At 34.8% G+C, this 20,958-nt stretch overlaps 1 protein-coding gene across 1 annotated transcript; it reads left to right on the forward strand.

Annotated features, from left to right (window-relative positions):
• Positions 1-5,167: 5,167 nt before the first annotated feature.
• Positions 5,168-17,251, forward strand: LOC110278600 (DEAD-box ATP-dependent RNA helicase 38-like). The gene is made up of 3 exons (XM_052258823.1): positions 5,168-5,636; positions 5,773-5,838; positions 16,837-17,251. The coding sequence occupies exons 1-3, from the start codon at positions 5,505-5,507 to the stop codon at positions 16,867-16,869; spliced, it is 231 nt and encodes a 76-aa protein (XP_052114783.1). The 5' UTR covers positions 5,168-5,504; the 3' UTR covers positions 16,870-17,251.
• Positions 17,252-20,958: the final 3,707 nt, after the last annotated feature.

Raw genomic sequence — 20,958 nt, forward strand, 5'->3', positions numbered from 1 at the left:
GCGATCTGCATAAATTTCAGAATACGCTGGAGACAGTTCGGGCCGCATATTGACCCAGATTTTGGCCCAAAAACACAGATTAAAATCAGGGAACATGAAGAGGTTCGGAGGGGGGGAGATCATTCATTCATAACTCACACTTTTCATAATTTAGATGTAGTTTTTAGAGAGAGAGGCTCTCTCCTCTCTCTTAGGATTAGGATTTAAGATTCTCTTAGTTTTAGGATTAGGATTTCTACTTCTTCAAATTACAAGTTCAATGTTCCTTTTATTTTCCCAATTTGACTTATGAACTTTTTCATGTTGGATTTAATTTCTTTTATTAATATTTGAGGTATTTCAGACATATGACTTTTATTTAGTTTCTTATATTCTTGGCTCTAGTTGATTGATATTTAAAGTTTGCTGGTTGATTTGGATCCCTCTAAAGCTAGTCTTTCCTTAGGAGTTGACTAGTTCTTGAGGAGTCAAATTAATTGGTCCACTTGACTTTCCTTTATTTAGTAAGGGTTGACTAAGTGGGAGCAACGGACAATACTCATCACATCTAATAAGGATAACTAGGATAGGACTTCCAGTTTTCATACTTCGCCAAGAGTTTTTCTTTGCTATTGATTTAATTCCCTGCAATCTATTTTTCTCATTCAACCTTTTAAAAACCCAAAAATATTGTTTTCCACAACCAATAATAAAACACACCTCCCTGCAATTTCTTGAGAAGACGACCCGAGGTTTGAATACTTCGGTTTATAAATTTTATTGGGTTTGTTACTTGTGACAACCAAACGTTTGTACGAAATGATTTTCTGTTGGTTTAGAAGCTATACTTACAACGCGATTATATTTTTATATTTCTTTATCAATAAAAAACTGATCGTCAGCGATGCTGAGGGACCAGATGAACACTCCAGTGCCTGATCCGCATCCTCCGCTCGGTCGAGGTCAGCGCGATGTCAGGCCTCCTATGTGTGGCACAGGTGGGTGTTTCGACCCGAGGCCTTGTGGACAACGTGCTGCTCCACGTGGTGGTAGGCGAGAGCGTGGCTAGTAGGTTTTGTGAAATTATGATTGTTGTATGAATTTGTAATGTACAAACAATTAGTTTTGTGAGAAAAATGTATATACAGTTAGCAAGTGATGACAACCATTGACGTTTATTATATTTAACATCATTGTGTTAACTTTAAAGTTCATACAAGTGCTCCATAACCAACTTTTCTACCGAAGTAAATTACATTAAAGAAAGCTTACAATTATATAGTTATCCTATAACAATGCCGATAACTAACATCGACTAGATGATTCCCCTCCACCGTCAAGAGCAGTACAAGTCCTACGCATGTGACCGCTTTGACGACACAATTCGTACGTCTTCTCCCCGTTATGCTCAACGTCATCCATGTTGTTACGAATCCTGGAGCTGACGGGGCGACTTTTTTTCACTCTCATCATCCTAGGGTTGGATCGAATATGGGGCTCGTCATAGGATGGTCAGTCATCTTCGTGACCTATGGATCGAAACGCTTATTTGTAAACATTAAAGACCGACTCCATGCGATACACAAGATGTACAAACTGCTTCCAATCAAGTCTTGCATGAGTGCAAGCTGCAAGAACGTGACGCAAGGAAGATGGAGAGCCTGAAAATACCCACGGTCACACTTACTGTCATCAAGTAGCACCTGGTAATTCTACTGTATGGATCCAAGCATTGCCACTAACTCTTCGACCGGGAGTTAGTCCTCAACCAATCAAACAAGTAAACTTTCATAGTATTAACGTGCTTATTGTTGAATTCTATAGCCTTCATTAACATCTATGAGAATTCAACATCGACTTGAAGTTGGGCAAGGGTCTCTGAATGCTTTCTAGCAAAAAGTTCACCCAAATAGAAATAACTTGACTTAACAAGAGCCGTGATTGGCAAATTGCGAGAACCTTTCATGACAGCGTTAATTCACTCAGAGATATTCGTCATCATGTGACTAAATCGATGACCCTCATCCGCATACTGCGCCCACTATGATCGAGGCATTTCTTTAAGCCAGTTTGTGATCGCTACATTTTCGCCCCTCAGACGGCCAAAATAATCAGCGAATTCACGCTACGACTTCGAATATGATGCGTTAATCAACAAAGCCAAGACAAATGTGATATACCTTTTTATAAAACAAACTGTCATCTACTTCGGTCGGATATCTGTAATAAATTTTTTCACTCTTTTTGTCTGTTACTGTCCGACGAAATGCAATATGAGATTCTTCAATATTATTATTAGACTGTTGACTTCCGGTGTCATATAGATAATTATCGGTTGCCCTGATCTAAAAATGATATAACCTTTTTTTATCATACATTATTTTACCATCATAATAAATGGATAACAATAGATTTCTTGATATTGTAGAGAAAAAATGTATACAATGAGAGCAAAAGTGGAGAACAAAATTATGGTTTTGAGCTCCACTCTCCAGCAGCCAAGCTTTTATTGTGGAAACCCCACCTAAAGTTCACTGGGGTTGCAGCAAACTCTATATAAATTATAGAGTTTGCCTGGGGTATGGCGAACTCCATAATTTATATAGAATTCGCCGGGGGTGCAGCGACTTGCCCTTAATGTAAAAGAAAAAAAAATCACATTCTGAAAATTAAAATTCGAAAATCTTGTTTGGAAAATTAATTATTTTTTTATTTTATTTTAGAAAAAAATCCTGTCCAAAAAAAAAATCTCTCTCATATAAACTATTGGCCAAAAATAAAAAAAAAGACATAAGTTATTACAAAAAAAAGAGAAAAAAATGACAACATTGTAAGAAGTTATTGTCTCTTTTACAAAAAAAAAAGTCACAGTCTCCTCCACCACAAAAATTAAAATATTTCACTAATTTACATTGTAATAATATTTTTTATTTATAAATTGGTGTCAGAAAGAAATAATAATTAACGCATTACATAAATATGTAATTTTATATTTAGCATATATTATATTATTAGTAAAAAATAAAAAAATAATTAAAATTTAGGATATTAATAAAAAATATTTGGTGTTACTAATAATATTATTATAATAGTAAAAATAATATGAGGCGTATGTATTATTATTATTATAATATATTTAATTTACTTTATTTGTTATGGAAACATGATGAATGTTAAATATTTTGGCTAAATATTTTTGGAGAAACTTAAAAATTTTTATATTATGTAAGTTTAATCATTGTAACATATTTATACTTAACGTAATAAATTTTATTTATTAATAATTTGACTATGTTTATAATAAATACATGTTTTGTTATGTAACTTTAATCATCGTAATATATTTATTGTTAACATAATAAATTTTATTTAGTAATAATTTGAGTATATTAATAATAAATATATGTTTTATATTATCGTAACTAATATATATAAAGATAACAATGATCGTTATATAATTTTTTAATTAAATAAATTGAAATATATGTTATTTAATATTTTTTTTTTGTGGTGAGGTTTGTTAAGGTAAGAACCTAATAAATTTTTATTTTTTGGTGTAACTTAAATTTTTTTTTTGTCATTATACATTACTCATACACCCTTTACTCTTATACACTATGGATTTTTAAACTACATCAAGTTTTTGCTGAGACTTGAATTCGGATGCAACATTCAAAAGGCATACAGATATATCATCTATGCTAATCTAAAAAGCTTTTTGAATAATATTGATGATTGTACACGGATATATAGATTTTTTCAGTTGTGTCGTCATGGTTCTTTTGGTAATACGTTAAGTGGGCTATGAGGGGAGATCGAATAGGATTAGGGGAGATCAAATAAGTTCAATACACCTTCCAATAATAACACCACTAAGCTCACCTCGTACCAACTCGTTACAATAAAGAGAAAACACAAAAATTCACATTTCTCACTCGAAAATCGCAATAAGAGCAGTGGCCCTATAAATCCATTTCAAAAAAAATTAGAACAAACACATTTCATAAGCTCCACGCAGTTAGCAGTTAAGTATGATTAGCAGTGACAATACCTGCTTCTATCTGTGTCTACCTGCACTACAAAACTTTTACTTTCATGGGTTTTCATATAGCACAGGATAACGAAGCCACGCGTCACTATCTGCTTCATACACCTCATAATCTATATAATCTATATGTATGAATGTTTGTGTATATCCATACCAGAGATGTTACCTTAAAAGAAAACAATATGTCACTATATTTATTTTTGGTGCCTTCCTCATCAAATTAAATGAGATTTTGATATCTGATTGTGACATCACAAAATAAATATTAACCTTAAACAGATTACTTATTTTTGTTTTTGTAGTATGATTAAATAGTTAGGTACTTTTCTGTTACTCTAATTCTCTTTGCCTTATTAATGAGAATAATCACTATTTTTCTATCATTCTTGTATATAATTAATTACTTCCTCTCTAAGCCCTTTGTGAGACTACATTCTTAATTATTATTTATTTTGCCCCACTTTTAAATCTCTTCGTCACTATGATACTATACCTCGTACCTTTTAGATATAAAGAAAAAACCACTTCTATAGGCTACAGTCTCCTTGAATTTAAAAGTCCAGCTTGCTCGCTAACAATTGATTGTGACTTCCAACCATGCTTTACATAGCATCACCTACTAACCTTAGCTTTTAAATTTAATTTGGTAAAGTTTTTTGAAGAGGTGTTTGTGTTTTTTAAAAGCTCAATTTTTTTATTTTGTATTTGGTAAATCAAAAAAATTATGTGCTTATGTTTACAATTTTTAAAAGATCGAAATACTTTTAAAAACACTTAAAATAGAATTTTTTAAATTTATCTTGTACTTTTTTAAATTTAAAAATCTAATATAATCATATATGTTAACTAATTTTTAAATTTAAAACTTGTATTTATGTCTATTTATAGTATTTTAAATTTTAAAACTATTTTATTAAATATAATTATTGTTGCTTGTATTTATTTAAAAGCTATTTTTAATTTAATTTATCAAAAATAATACCACAACTTTTAAAAAATTATTTTTTAAAAATGACCTTTTATAAATTATCTTTAAAAAAGTTAAAAACTATACCAAACTAAATTTCACTGTCCTTCACGCTAAATAGGGTAAATCAAGTCATACTAAGTCATTGCCTATAAATGAGCTCACCACTATGAACTCCCCAAGAAGAGAATCCTCGTTGCCTTTAGAGCTCCAACATTCCTTCTTGTCTCCTTTGGTTTTGCCCCGAGTCCTTTCATAAGCTATATGGTGTCGCCGGCAAGCTTATAGCTTGGATCTTCGGCAAACTTTTTTGTTCAATTTATGGTGCGACATGCTGAGTGACATCCGCAAGCTTATAGCTTGTATCTTGCCCTAGCTTGAATCTATATAAGCTTGCGGGTGTCACTAAGTGCCCCACACTGTGATTTGATCGCTCAAACTCACAACGAGACACGGATTAGCTCGGATTGTGCCGTTCTCAGATAGGAGGGATTCAATTCCAATTAAAAAATGGGCCCCAATTATGGCTCAGGTGGTTATTGGGAGTCCTGCCCCATAAAGAAGTGGATTTCTTTCAAGAAATTGGCTGTGACCAGATTGAAGATTCTTGTCTTTGATGAAGCTGATCAAATGCTTGCGGAGGTAAGTTTTGCATTTAGTTAGGATTTAAAGTTTCATTGTAGTTTAGAATTCTTCTCCGCTTATGCGGAGGACATAGAGGGTGAGAGCACTAGTAAACTGTGAATTTCCTAAACAACTATGAACTGTGTTGTTGCAGGATGGTTTTAAGGATGATTCCTTGAGGATAATGAAAGAAATTGAAAAATTCAATTCTAGCTGCCAGGTTTGTTGAACTGCCTTTCTTATAGTCTGCTTGCATGTATCAAAGTTCGATCGATTCGAGAATTCTTCTTTAGATATAAAGATGAAACATATATCCTAATTGATTGCCTTTAATTAGCTTCCATTTTATGTTGAAGGCTATAAAGTTGCCCTTAAGGAAGTCGGTTTATTACAATAAGCCAAACTGCATACAACTTGAAGTCGGTTTCTAAATTTTCTGTGTCCTTTCTTTGAAAAAAATCATGATTAAGTCAAGTATTTGCATGGTATGTTTGTGTCTTAAAGCTTTCTAAGAAGCGTTAGATCTAGAACATAGGGAGGCAGTGATGAACGGTAGAGGAACAGATGAATGATCAAGAAGGAAATCAATAAAGAGCATAGAACTGAAAATCAATGTATGTTTCATTAAAAGAGTAGTACTTCATCTATGTACAGGAATAGACTAATCAGCTATATATATAGAAGAGGCTAACCAAAAGGGCGGACAAAAATAACAAGAGGCAAGAGAAGCAAACCCTAACAAACTAAATAACTAACTACTCTTAACAGTGTCAATCGAGTTGGGTTTCATAACTACAGGATGTGTGTGGTCTACTATCAATGCAGTAGAAATAGATGGCGTAGGTTCTAAAATAGTTAATATAGGTGTTGTATTTTAAATTATACATGAAAATTAAGTGTGAGGTTGTGTTTAATATTGGTAATAGGTTATTTGATGCCATTTTTGTACTAAAAGATATCAAGAGGAATTGATTTAAAGGGAAACAGTATGTCGCTATATTTATTAGTTCAATCCTGCTAGCAAATTGTTTAAGGGTTTACATGTTGGAATAATGGCATTTCAAGAACATGGATGCAAGCTATGAAAACATTTTAGCAAGGGATATACCGAAAAATGGATGGTTCTCTTGACTTTGTACTATTTTTGTATCTTTTAGATTTGGTTGATATAACCTTTTACTTTTACTTTAAATCATATCATATGTATTTTTGTAAATGAAATGAAGCACGTATGTGTCTTTATCTGTTGGTCAATAATTTGTTAACAGGTGTACGAAATTGTAAATCACACTTTTCACAATTTGTACCACTAACCAGCAAGTGCACTGGGTCGTCTAAGTAATATCTTACGTGAGTAAGGGTCGAATCCCACGGAAATTGTTGACTTGAAACAAGCTATGGTTATCTTGTAACTCTTAGTCAGGATAATAATAAATCTCAGTTTTGATTGGTAGTAAATAAAAAGCATGGATTAAATAATACTTGTTATGCAGTAATGTAGAATATGTTGGAGTTTTGGAGATGCTTTGTCTTCTGAATCTCTGCTTTTCCCCTGTTTTCTTCTTCACGCATGCAAGGTTCCTCCTATGACAAGTTGTGTGTTAGTGGATCACCGTTGTCAATGGCTACCATCCGTCCTCTCGGTGAAAATGGTCCAAGTGCGCTGTCACCGCACGGCTAATCATCTGTCGGTTCTCACTCATGCTGGAATAGGATCCATTGATCCTTTTGCGTCTGTCACTACGCCCAACTCTTGTGAGTTTGAAGCTCATCACAGTCATTCAATCCTTAAATCCTACTCGGAATACCACAGACAAGGTTTAGATTTTCCGGATTCTCAAGAATGCTGCCAATGGATTTTAGCTTATACCACGAAGACTCTGATTAAGGAATCCAAGAGATACTCATCCAATCTAATGTAGAACGGAGGTGGTTGTCAGGCATGAGTTCATAAGTTGAGAATGGTAATGAGTGTCACGGATCATCACATTCATCATATTGAAGTGCGAATGAATATTTTAGATAGAAACAAGCGTATTTGAATAAAAAACAGAAATAATTACATTAATTCATCGAGACACAGCAGAGCTCCTCACCCCCAACAATAGAGTTTAGAGACTCATGCCGTCAAAGAGTACAAAGTTCAAATCTAAAAATATCATGAGGTCCAGAATAAATTTCTAAAAGTTGTTTAAATACTAAACTAGTAACCTAGGTTTACAGAAAATGAGTAAACTAAGATAGATAGTGCAGAAATTTACTTCCGGGGCCCACTTGGTATGTGTTGGGACTGAGACTTGAGCTTTTCAAGTACCTGGGTTGTTTCTGGAGTTAAACGCCATGTTGTAACCTGTTTTGGGCGTTTAACTCCAACTTGTAATCTGTTTCTGGCGTTTAACGCCAGAATAGAACATGGAACTGGCGTTAAATGCCAGTTTATGTCGTTTATCTTCTAGCAAACTATGGACTATTATATATTGCTGGAAATCCCTGGATGTCTACTTTCCAACGCAATTAAGAGCGTGTCAATTGAATTTCTGTAGCTCTAGAAAATCCATTTCGAGTGCAGAGAGGTCAGAATCTAACAACATCAGCAGTCTTTTTTCAGTCTGAATCAGATTTTTGCTCAGATCCCTCAATTTCAACCAGAAAATACCTGAAATCATAGAAAAATACACAAACTCATAGTAAAGTCTAGAAATATGAATTTTGCATGAAAACTAATAAAAACATACTAAAAAGTAGCTAGAACCTACTAAAAACTACCTAAAAACAATGCCAAAAAGCGTATAAATTATCCGCTCATCACAACACCAAACTTAAATTGTTGTTTGTCTTCAAGCAACTGAAAATCAAATAGGATAAAAAGAAAAGGGTATACTATAAATTCCAAAATATCAATGAAGCTTCGTTCTAATTAGATGAGCGGGACTAGTGGCTTTTTGCTTCTGAACAGTTTTGGCATCTCACTTTATCCTTTGAAGTTTAGAATGATTGGCATCTATAGGAACTCAGAATTCAGATAGTGTTATTGATTCTCCTAGTTTAGTATGTTGATTCTTGAACACAACTACTTTATGAGTTTTGGTCGTGGCCCTAAGCACTTTATTTTCCAGTATTACCACCAGATACATAAATGCCACAGACATATAACTGGGTGAACCTTTTCAGATTGTGACTTAGCTTTGCTAAAGTCCCCAATTAAAGGTGTCTAGAGTTCTTAAGCACACTTTTTTGCTTTGGATCACGACTTTAACCACTCAGTCTCAAGCTTTTCACTTGGACCTGCATGCCACAAACACATGGTTAGAGATAGCTTGATTTAGCCGCTTAGGCCTGGATTTATTTCCTTGGGCCCTCCTATCCATTGATGCTCAAAGCCTTGGATCCTTTTTACCCTTGCCTTTTGGTTTTAAGGGCTATTGGCTTTTTCTGCTTGCTTTTTCTTTTTCTTTTGTATTTTTTGCCATTTTTTTTCGCAAGCTTTTGTTATTCACTACTTTTTCTTGCTTCAAGAATCAATTTTATGATTTTTCAGATTATCAATAACATTTCTCTTGTTCATCATTCTTTCAAGAGCCAACAATTTTAACATTCATAAAATTCAATATAAAAAATATGCACTGTTCAAGTATTCATTCAGAAAACAAAAAGTATTGTCACCACATCAATATAATTAAACTAATTTCAAGGATGAATTCGAAACTCATGTACTTCTTATTCTTTTATTTTTAGAACATTTTTCATTTAAGGGATGTGAAGGATTCATGGAGTTATTCATAGCTTTAAGACATAGACACTAGACAATAATGATCATGTAGTAAAGACACAAAACATAGACAAACATAAAGTATGAAAATCGAAAAAAAAGAAAAAATAAGAACAAGGAAGTTAAGGAATGAGTCCACCTTAGTGATGGCGGCTTGTTCTTCCTCTTGAAGATCTAATGGTGCTCCTCTATATCTCTTCCTTGCCTTTGTTGCTCTTCCCTCAAGGCTCTTTGATCTGCAATCAAATGCTCTACCACTGAGCTATGGACCCTTGAGATGAACCTCTCCATCTCTCATGACTCAGATGTGGAAGCAACTGCCTTCCCTTTTCTCTTTCTAGAGGTTTTTCTGGCCTTAGGTTCCATAAATGGTTATGGAAAAACAAAAAGCAACGCTTTTTCCACACCAAACTTAAAAAGTTTGCTCGTCCTCAAGCAAAAGAAGAAAGAAGGGAGTAGAAGGAGAAGTGGAGGAGATGGAGGTGTGTGAATGGGTGGGTTTGGGAGGGGAATGGTTTAAATTTGAATGGTGAGGTAAGTGGGGATCCTGTGGGGTCCACAGATCCTGAGGTGTCAAGGTTTTCTCATTCCTGCATCATTTAGGCATGTAGAATGCCCTCTTAGTGCAATCCTGGTGTTTAATGCCAGACTGCTGCTTGTTTCTGGCATTAAACGCCAGCTTGCAGCCTGTTTCTAGCGTTTAACGCCAGCTTGATGCTCATTTCTAGCGTTAAACGCCAGTATGATGCTTCTTACTGGCGTTTAAACGCCAGTAAGCTTATCCTCTAGGGTGTGCTATTTTTAATGCTGTTTTTGATTTTGCTTTAATTTTTGCAGTTGTTTTTGTGACTTCACATGATCATCAACCTAAAGAAAACCCAAAATAACAATGGAATTTTAACATAGATAGATAAAATTAGGTTGCTTCCCAGCAAGCGCTTCTTTACTGTCTTTAGCTGGACTATTACTGAGCTTTTAATCTAGTCTGCAATGTCTGCAAACCACGGAGCTTCCTGAATAGCAAATAATTGCTCATCCGGAAAGGTTTCAAAGATCTCAGTAGGAGGGAGGGATGCTCCTGCTACTAGTTCTATCTGGGACAGGTGATCAGCTGCTTGATTTTCTGTCCCTTTTCTGTCTCTTATTTCTATATCAAACTCTTGCATAAGCAACACCCATCTTATGAGCCTGGGTTTTGAATCCTGCTTTGTGAGTAGATATTTAAGAGCAGCATGGTCAGTGTACACAATCACTTTTGATCCTACTAAATAAGATCTGAATTTGTCAATGGCATAAACCACTACAAGCAATTCCTTTTCTGTGGTTGTGTAGTTCTTCTGCGCATCATTTAGAATACGGCTGCCATAATAAATGACGTGCAAAAGCCTATCATGCCTTTGTCCCAATACTGCACCAATGGCATAGTCACTGGCATCACACATTAGTTCGAATGGTAATGCCTAGTTTGGTGCAGAAATGATTGGTGCTGTGACCAACTTAACTTTTAGAGTCTCAAAGGCCTGCAAACACTCTTTGTCAAAGACAAATAGTGTATTAACAGCCAACAGATTGCTCAGAGGTTTTGCGATTTTCGAAAAATCCTTAATAAACCTCATATAGAATCCTGCATGCCCTAGAAAGCTTCTGATTGCCTTAACATTGGCAGGTGGTGGTAATTTTTCAATTACCTCTACCTTAGCTTGATCCACCTCTATTCCCTTGTTCAAAATTTTGTGTCCAAGGACAATTCCTTCAGTTACCATAAAGTGACATTTCTCCCAGTTTAAAACCAGGTTAGTCTCTTGGTACCTCTTTAGAACAAGTGCTAGATGGTCAAGACAGGAGCTGAATGAGTCTCCAAATACTGAAAAGTTATCCATGAAGACTTCCAGAAATTTTTCCACCATATCAAAGAAAATAGAGAGCATGCACCTTTAAAAGGTTGCAGGTGCATTGCACAGACCAAATGGCATCCTTCTGTAGGCAAATACTCCAGATGGACATGTGAATGCTATCCTTTCTGGTAGCTGTATTGAGCCTTCTGTAATCAATACACATACGCCACCCTGTAACTGTTCTTGTAGGAACCAGTTCATTCTTTCCATTATGAACCACTGTCATGCCACCTTTCTTAGGGATGACTTAGACAGGGCTTATCCAGGGGCTATCAGAAATAGAATAAATAATCCCAGCCTCTAGTAATTTAGTGACCTCCTTCTACACCACCTCCTTCATGGCTGGATTTAGCCGCCTCTGTGGTTGAACCATTGGCTTAGCGTCATCCTCCAATAGGATCTTCTGCATGCATTTGGTTGGGCTAATGCCCTTAAGATCACTGATGGACCACCCAAGAGTTGTCTTATGTGTCCTCAGCACTTTAATTAGTGCTTCCTCTTCTTGTGGCTCTAAGGTAGAGCTTATGATTACAGGAAAAGTGTCACCTTCTCCCAGAAATGCATATTTCAGGGATGGTGGTAATGGTTTGAGCTCGGGTTTAGGAGGTTTCTCCTCTTCCTGAGGGATTTTCAGAGGTTTTATTATTCTCTCTGGTTCCTCCAGATCAGGCTGAACATCTTTAAAGATATCCTCTAGCTCTGATTCGAGACTCTCAGTCATATTGACCTCTTCCACCAGAGAGTTGATAATATCAATGCTCATGCAGTCATTTGGGGTGTCTGGATGCTGCATAGCTTTGACAACATTCAACTTAAACCCGTCCTCATTGACTCTCAGGGTTAATTTCCATTTTTGGACGTCAATGAGGGTTCGTCCAATTGTTAGGAAAGGTCTTCCTAGAATGAGAGTTGCACTCTTGTGCTCCTCCATTTCCAGCTCCACAAAGTCAGTGGAAAAGGCAAATGGCCCAACCTTAACAATCAGTCTTCAATCACGCCTGATGGGTATTTAATGGAGCCATCAGCAAGTTGGAGACATATCCGGATTAGTTTGACTTCTTCAGTCAAACCAAGCTTTTTAATAGTGGATGCAGGTATTAGGTTGATACTTGCTCTAAGATCACATAGCGCTTTCTTAGTACAAGTACCCTCTAATGTGTATGGTATCATGAAGCTTCTGGAATCTTTAAACTTTTCTGGTAAGCTTTTTAGAATGACTGTACTGCATTCTTCAGTGAGGAAAACTTTTTTAGTTTCTCTCCAGTCCTTCTTATGACTCAAGATCTATTTCATGAACTTAGCATAAGAGGGTATTTGCTCAAGTGCCTCTGCAAACGGAATCTTTATTTCAAGAGTCCTGAGATAGTCTGCAAAGCGGGCAAATTGCTTATCCTGCTCTGCTTGGCGGAGTTTCTGAGGATAAGGCATCTTGGCTTTGTATTCCTGAACCTTAGTTGCTGCAGGTTTATTTCCTACAGAGGTGGTTGGGAAAGCCTTCTTAAAGGGGTTGCTACCAGCACTTGTATGTGTCTGATCCCTCACTGGCATTTGAACGCCAGGATCGGAAGCTGAATTGGCATTTAACGCCAACTCCTTACCTATTTCTGGCGTTTGAACGCCAGAACTGAGCTTCCATTGGGCGTTTAACGCCAACTCCTTGCCTGTTTGTGGCGTTTGAACGCCAGAACTGAGCATGGGTTAGGCGTTTAACGCCAGCTCTTCACCCTTTTCTGGCGTTTGAGCGCCAGAATTATTCCTCTCTGGGCTCTTACTATCCTCAGAGGGATTTTGGGTAGCAGTTTGTTCATTTCTTAGCTTCCTGCTGCTTTGAAGTGAGGTATTTAATGTTTTTCCACTTCTTAATTGAACTGCTTGACACTCTTCTGTTATTTGTTTTGATAACTGCTGTTTTGTTTGCTTCAACTGTACTTCCATATTCATATTAGCCATTTTTGTGTCTTGTAGTATCTCCTTAAATTTGGCTAGCTGTTTTGTTAGAAAATCTAATTGCTTATTGAATTCAGTAACTTGTTCTGCAGGACTGAGTTCAGCAGTTACTATTTTAGCCTCTTTTTTCATGGAAGACTCACTACTTAGGTACAGATGCTGATTTCTGGCAACTGTATCAATGAGCTCTTGAGCTTCTTCAATTGTCTTTCTCATGTGTATAGATCCACCAGCTGAATGATCCAAAGACATCTGAGCTTTCTCTGTAAGCTCATAATAGAAGATCTAACTGCACCCACTTTGAAAATATTTCAGATGGGCAATTTCTTAGCATCTCTCTGTATCTTTCTCAGGCATCATAAAGAGATTCATTATCTCCTTGTTTAAAGCCTTAGATGTTCAGCCTTAGCTGTGTCATCCATTTTGGAGGGAAATATTGATTCAGGAATTTTTCTGACAGCTATTTTCATGTCCTTATGCTAGCCTTAGGTTGGTTATTTAACCACCTTTTAGCTTGGTCTTTTATAACAAATGAAAACAGTAATAATCTGTAGACATCCTGATCTACTTCCTTATCATGTACTGTGTTAGCAATTTACAAAAACTGTGCCAGAAACTCTGTAGGTTCTTTCTGTAGAAGACCGGAATACTGGCAACTTTGCTGCACCATCATAATGAGCTGATGATTCAACTCAAAACTACTGACTCCGATGGAGGGTATACAGATACTACTCCCATATGAAGCAGTAGTGGGGTTAGCATATGACCCCAGAGTCATTCTGGACTGTTCATTTCCACTTAGGTCCATGATGGAGAAAGGGAGATGTTGTGAATTGGAGATTCAAATAGTATTAAAATATTTTTTTAGAAAATAGAAATTAAAAAATAAAATAAAATAAAATGAAAAATGGGTGAGGATTTTCGAAAAATGAAGAGAGAGAAAAAGTGGTTAGGAGGTTTTGAAAAAGATTTGATTTTTGAAAAAGATATGGTTGAAAAGATTTGATTGAAAAAGATATGATTGAAAAAGATATGATTTTTAAAAACTTGACAACTAAGATATGATAAAGTAAAATTTTGAAATTAAAATCTGAAATTTTTTTTGAAAAATTTCAAAATTTTTGCTAAAAAAATAGTTAGAGAAGATATATTTTTTTTTTATTTTGAATTTTATGATGAAAGAGAAAAACACACAAAAGACACACAACTTAAAATTTTTAGATTTAATGCTCCTTATTTTCGAAAATTTTGGAGGGAAAACACCAAGAAACACCAAACTTAAAAATTTTAAGATCAAAACACAAGGAAGACTCAAGAACACCTTGAAGACTCACGAGAACAACAAGAACATGAAGATAGAACACCAAACTTAAAATTTTTAGAAAACCACAATGAAATTTTTGAAAACTAAAGAAAAATTAACAAGAGAACACCAAACTTAAAAATTGACACAAGATTTAATCAAAGAAAAATTATTTTTGAAAAAGTTTTTTAAAAGGAAGATACCCAATTACCAAGAACATAGGCACAACGCTCTAGCCAATTGAGCTATAAATTTAACATATTTTAATAAGGTATTTAATAAATAAATTTTTGAAAAGGTTTTAGAAAGAAAGACTCAAAGGAGCAACTATTCACAAAAACATAGACACATTCAACAAATGCATAGACTAAACAAAAGAGAAGTATTTTTTAAAAATTGAAGGAAAATAACAAGCATGCAGTTCGAAAATTATGAAAAAAATAAAATAAAAAATAAAAACATACAATGGACACCAAACTTAAAATATGAAACTAAACTCAAAGAAAAATTAAAAATTAATAAGGAAAAATAATATTTTTGAAAAAAAATTGAAAGGAAAAATATGAGATGCAATCCTAGTGACTCTAAACACAGCAAAATAAATTATTCCTAATCTAAGCAACAAAATAAACCGTTAGTTGTTCAAACTCAACAATCCCCGGCACGGGCGCCAAAAACTTGGTGCACGAAATTGTAAATCACACTTTTCACAACTCGTACCACTAACCAGCAAGTGCATTGGGTCGTCCAAGTAATACCTTACGTGAGTAAGGGTTGAATCCCACGGAGATTGTTGGCTTGAAGCAAGCTATGGTTATCTTGTAACTCTTAGTCAGGATAATAAAAATTCTCAGTTTTGATTAGTAGTAAATAAAAAGCATGGATTAAATAATACTTGTTATGCAGTAATGGAGAATATGTTGGAGTTTTGGAGATGCTTTGTCTTCTGAATCTCTGCTTTCCCCTTGTCTTCTTCTTCACGCACGCAAGGTTCCTCCTATGACAAGCTGTATGTTGGTGGATCACCATTGTCAATGGTTACCATCCGTCCTCTCAGTGAAAATGGTCCAGGTGCGCTGTCACTGCACGGCTAATCATCTGTCAGTTCTCACTCGTGCTGGAATAGGATCTATTGATCCTTTTGCGTCTGTCACTACGTCCAACCCTTGTGAGTTTGAAGCTCGTCACAGTCATTCAATCTTTGAATCCTACTCGGAATACCACAGACAAGGTTTAGACTTTCCAGATTCTTAAGAATGCTGCCAATGGATTCTAGCTTATACCACGAAGACTCTGATTAAGGAATCCAAGAGATACTCATCCAATCTAATGTAGAATGGAGGTGGTTGTCAGGCACGCGTTCATAAGTTGATAATGGTGATGAGTGTCACGGATCATCACATTCATCATATTGAAGTGCGAATGAATATCTTAGATAGAAACAAGCGTGTTTAAATAAAAAACAGAAATAATTACATTAATTCATCGAGACACAGCAGAGCTCCTCACCCCCAACAATGGAGTTTAGAGACTCATGCTGTCAAAGAATACAAAGTTCAGATCTAAAAATGTCATGAGGTCCAGAATAAATCTCTAAAAGTTGTTTAAATACTAAACTAGTAACCTAGGTTTACAGAAAATGAGTAAACTAAGATAGATATTGTAGAAATCCACTTCCGGGGCCCACTTGGTGTGTGATAGGGCTGAGACTTGAGCTTTTCACGTGCCTGAGCTGTTTCTGGAGTTAAACGTCAGGTTGTAACTTGTTTTGGGCATTTAACTCCAACTTGTAATCTGTTTCTGGCGTTTAACGCCAGAATAGAACATGGATTTGGCGTTAAACGCCAGTTTACGTCGTTTATCTTCGAGCAAAGTATGAACTATTATATATTGCTGGAAAGCCCTGGATATCTACTTTTCAACGCAATTGAGAGCGCGCCACTTGAATTCCTGTAACTCTAGAAAATCCATTTCAAGTGCAGGGAGGTCAGAATCCAACAATATGAGCAGTCCTTTTTCAACCTGAATCAAATTTTTGCTCAAATCCCTCAATTTCAGCCAAAAAATATCTGAAATCACAGAAAAACACACAAACTCATAGTAAAGTTTAGAAATATGAATTTTGCATGAAAACTAATAAAAACATACTAAAAAGTAGCTAGAACCTACTAAAAACTACCTAAAAATAATGCCAAAAAGCGTATAAATTATCCGCTCATCATTAACCAACTGTCATGTGAGTTAAAATTGGTTGGATAGTTGGTACACAAAATAGTGATTCACACTTTTCACAACTCCGTGCAGCTGACCAGCAAGTGCGCTAGGTCGTCCAAGTAATACCTTACGTGAGTAAGGGTCGATCCCACGGAGATTGTCGGCTTGAAGAAAGCTATGGTCATCTTGTAAATCTCAGTCAGGCAGATTCAAATGGTTATGGAGTTTTGATGATTAAAAGATAGATAATCATAAAATAAAGATAGAGATACTTATGTAATTCATTGGTGGGAATTTCAGATAAGCGTATGGAGATGCGTAATTCCTTCTGAATCTCTGCTTTCCTACTGCCTTCATTCAACCATTCATACTCCTTTCCATGGCAAGCTATATGTTGGGGATCACCGTTGTTAATGGCTACCTCCCGTCCTCTCAGTGAAAATGGTCCTTTATGGTTTCTGTACGGCTAATCAACTGTCGAATTTCTCATCTCGGATGAAAAATACCAGGCACAGCTACCGCATGGCTAATCAGCTGTCGGTTCTCAATCATGTCGAAATAAGATCCAATGGTCGTTTTGTGCATTGTCACTGCACCCCACAGTCGTGAGTTTGAAACTCGTCACAGTCATCCCTTCCCAGATCCTACTCGGAATACCACAGACAAGGTTTAGACTTTTCGGATCTTAGGAATGCTGCCAATTGCTTCTAGCTTATACCACGAAGGTTCTAATCTCAGATTCAGATGCCCCATTGTCAAAGGGAAAACGATGTGAATCGTTGATTAGAGTCCCAAGAGATATGCATTCAAGCTTGTTTTCATGTAGAACGGAAGTATTTGTCAGGCACGCATTCATAAGTGAGAATGGTGATGAGTGTCACTTGATCATCACATTCATCATGTTCTTGTGTGCGAATGAATATCTTGGAATAAGAATAAGCTTGAATTGAATAGAAGAACAATAGTACTTTGCATTAATACTATAGGAACAGCAGAGCTCCACACCTTAATCTATGGTGTGTAGAAACTCCACCGTTGAAAATACATAAGTGATGAAGTTCCAGGCATGGCCGAATGGCCAGCCCCCATAAAAGTCTAAGATAGCATAAAACTGATCAAAGATGTCTAATACAATAGTAAAAGGTCTTATTTATACTAGACTAGTTACTAGGGTTTACAGAAATAAGTAAATGATGCAGAAATCCACTTCCGGGCCCACTTGGTGTGTGCTTGGGCTGAGCATTGAAGCTTTCATGTGTAGAAACTTTTCTTGGAGTTAAACGCCAGCTTTTATGCCAGTTTGGGCCTTTAACTCTAGCTTTTATCCTATTTCTAGCGTTTAACGCCAGAATAGGGCAGGAAGTTGGTGTTTGAACGGTAGTTTGCGTCATCAAAACTCGGGCAAAGTATGGATTATTATATATTGCTGGAAAGGCCAAGATGTCTAATTTCCAACGCAATTGAGAGTGCGCCAATTGGGTTTTTTTAGCTCTAGAAAATTCATTTCGAGTGAAGGGAGGTTAGAATCCAACAGCATCTTCAGTCCTTTTTCAGCATCTGAATCAGATTTTTGCTCAGGTCCCTCAATTTCAGCAAAAAAATACCTGAAATCATAGAAAAGCACACAAACTCATAGTAAAGTTCAGAAATATGATTTTTGCATAAAAACTAATAATTATATACTAAAAACTAACTAAATCATACTAAAAACTACCTAAAAATAATGCCAAAAAGTGTATAAATTATCCGCTCATCAATGGTATAAGTAGTTCTAAGTGTATATAAATATGGTTGGTAGCATAAGTAAGTTGAGGCTTCATATTTTTTCTGGTGAGATTTATAATAAATATCAAATCAATGTTATGACATAATTGAAATAAGGAGTTACATTCTCAAGTTTTGACAAACAAGGAGTTACATTCTCAAGTTCTATATTTTCTAATTTGGTTCTCAAATATTTGATGTTCTAGCTACAAGATGTATCAGATTTTTACTATGATAAGCACTATGTAGCTTCTTGTATTTCTGCAAAAAAGCTCCAAGATCAACCTCTTTAGCAAGTAATTGTTGGTGCAGATCTTCTGACAGATAAAAGGAATCAAAGGGGATATATAAAAAGGAAAGTATTGAGTTTAATTATACGATGAACATACAGGTCCAAGATACTTAATACATTGTTCTTGGTCAGAGGATTATTAAAAAGGACATTAATAATCCGGAAAGATCAATATATATATATATATATATAATGGTCTTCATTGGATGAAGATTTATAGATCTCATTCATTAAATTATATATATATATGGTGCATATAGAGATATGGCCATTGAACTGACTCACTCTGAGAATTCTTAATGGTTATAATTACCATATATTTGTCAATAAGATATTCTCAAGATGAACATAGTAATAGAGTTTCTTTTGACCTGCGACTATCATAGTAATTGACAATGTATTTATTATACTTTGATTCAGTACACCTAATACCCTAGGGTGCTAGTTGAATGGATATTGGAAATGATTTAAATACTTGTAGAATTAATGATTAGTTAATAAGAAATCCGTCAACTCTCAGTAAAGAGTTTGAGCTCTATGATTATAATGATTGAGATGAATAAAACCTTGGCCAAGGGGATTGAATGAATGAAGAAATGAGTTTCTTAGTTCATTCACAGTTCATTATAATAATGGTAACAAGTTAGAGTTTGACAATTAAACTATACTCTAAGGGTTAACCAAGAGCTGGAAAGATAAAAGGAATTATACTTTGTTCTTCTAAGGTTCTTAGTAAAAATATATTACTTCATACTATCAGGTCGTTGAAGAGCGTTGCTAGACGCCAACCTTGATTAGTAAATTTAGTATGACTAATTTACTATCCGCTTAGTATTAAACCTACGGGGTCAAACACTAACAAGTGTTCTAATCTTTGTTATAGAATTATTTAATTATTATTTTGATTTGATCAAATAAACAATTATATTAATTCAAATGGAATATTATTATATTCTTTGCTAGCCCAAGAATATAATAATATGATAATTGAGAATATTAAATGAGATTTGAGAACAATTAGTTATTTTATTTCTAAATTTGAATTCTAAATTTGGATGAGATCCTAACTGATTTTGTTTCAAATTGAGTTATGATATGATTCATAAATTTGAAGGATTCAGATTTAGAATTTTAAGATATGATTTAAATTTGAATTGAGATTCAAATTTAAAATCAGTAACAAATCTCATGCAATATATATGTATGTCAAGAGTAAAGGAATGTGATAGAGATGAGAATAAAACATAAGAGTTTTATTCCTTTACCTGTACACACATAAATGTATGTGAGCCTGATTCTTGGAGAAGAACTTTATGACATGCAAAGAGTTGCAAGAGGTTTCTCAATTTATATTAGATGTCCGTTGGTCAAGGAGTTGACAGCAAAGGTTGGTCTCGGTGTGGATACGTATAGCGCCTTCGTACCATCGAAGGAGAAAGTGATTTTTACTAGCGTACACAAGTATTTATATCTGATCTACTATGTATTATTTCTAGAATAAAATTTAAGCACAAAATAGATCTTTAGGATTATCTTTTTTTCTTCTGCTGCGTGTTATGAACACATGGTAATCCTTCAGTGATATCAGAGCTTTGACTTTTTATGTTTAAATCTTTATTCCTATATTTTTTAAAGTTTGTGAATTAATAGGATTAATTCCAATTTTTTGTAGCATTTGATGCAGTTATTTTCATTGAAATGATTTTCTAATAAATTAATAGTTAATTTATTTCAATGTTAATTATTTAATTGTGATTAAATTATTATTTTTTATGCTTATGATTTTAATCAAATTTTATTTGCTTTTTTTATCATGACTTTGAAACGTCACTTTAAAGGAATAAAAATATTTGATGTTATATATAAGTGTATATGTTGAGAATGTCAAATTTGATTTGACAGTTTTATAAGGCTAAATGTTAGTCTATTCAAAATCAAATTTTGATTTGATTGAGGTGTTTTGGACATTATAAGTTTAGAAATTAGTTTTTTCTAATGTTCTTGATTATAAAAAGTGGCCTGACAACCAGGAGTTTTATTTTCAAGATAATAATCAGTATATACATATTAGGAATTTAATTTTATATTCTTACCTTGACAAACTAGGAGTATTAAATTTAATCCATGAGTATGAAAATTCTCTAATAATAAAAATA

Source organism: Arachis duranensis, chromosome 3 (genome assembly GCF_000817695.3).
Source record: "Arachis duranensis cultivar V14167 chromosome 3, aradu.V14167.gnm2.J7QH, whole genome shotgun sequence".
Lineage (NCBI taxonomy): Eukaryota > Viridiplantae > Streptophyta > Magnoliopsida > Fabales > Fabaceae > Arachis > Arachis duranensis.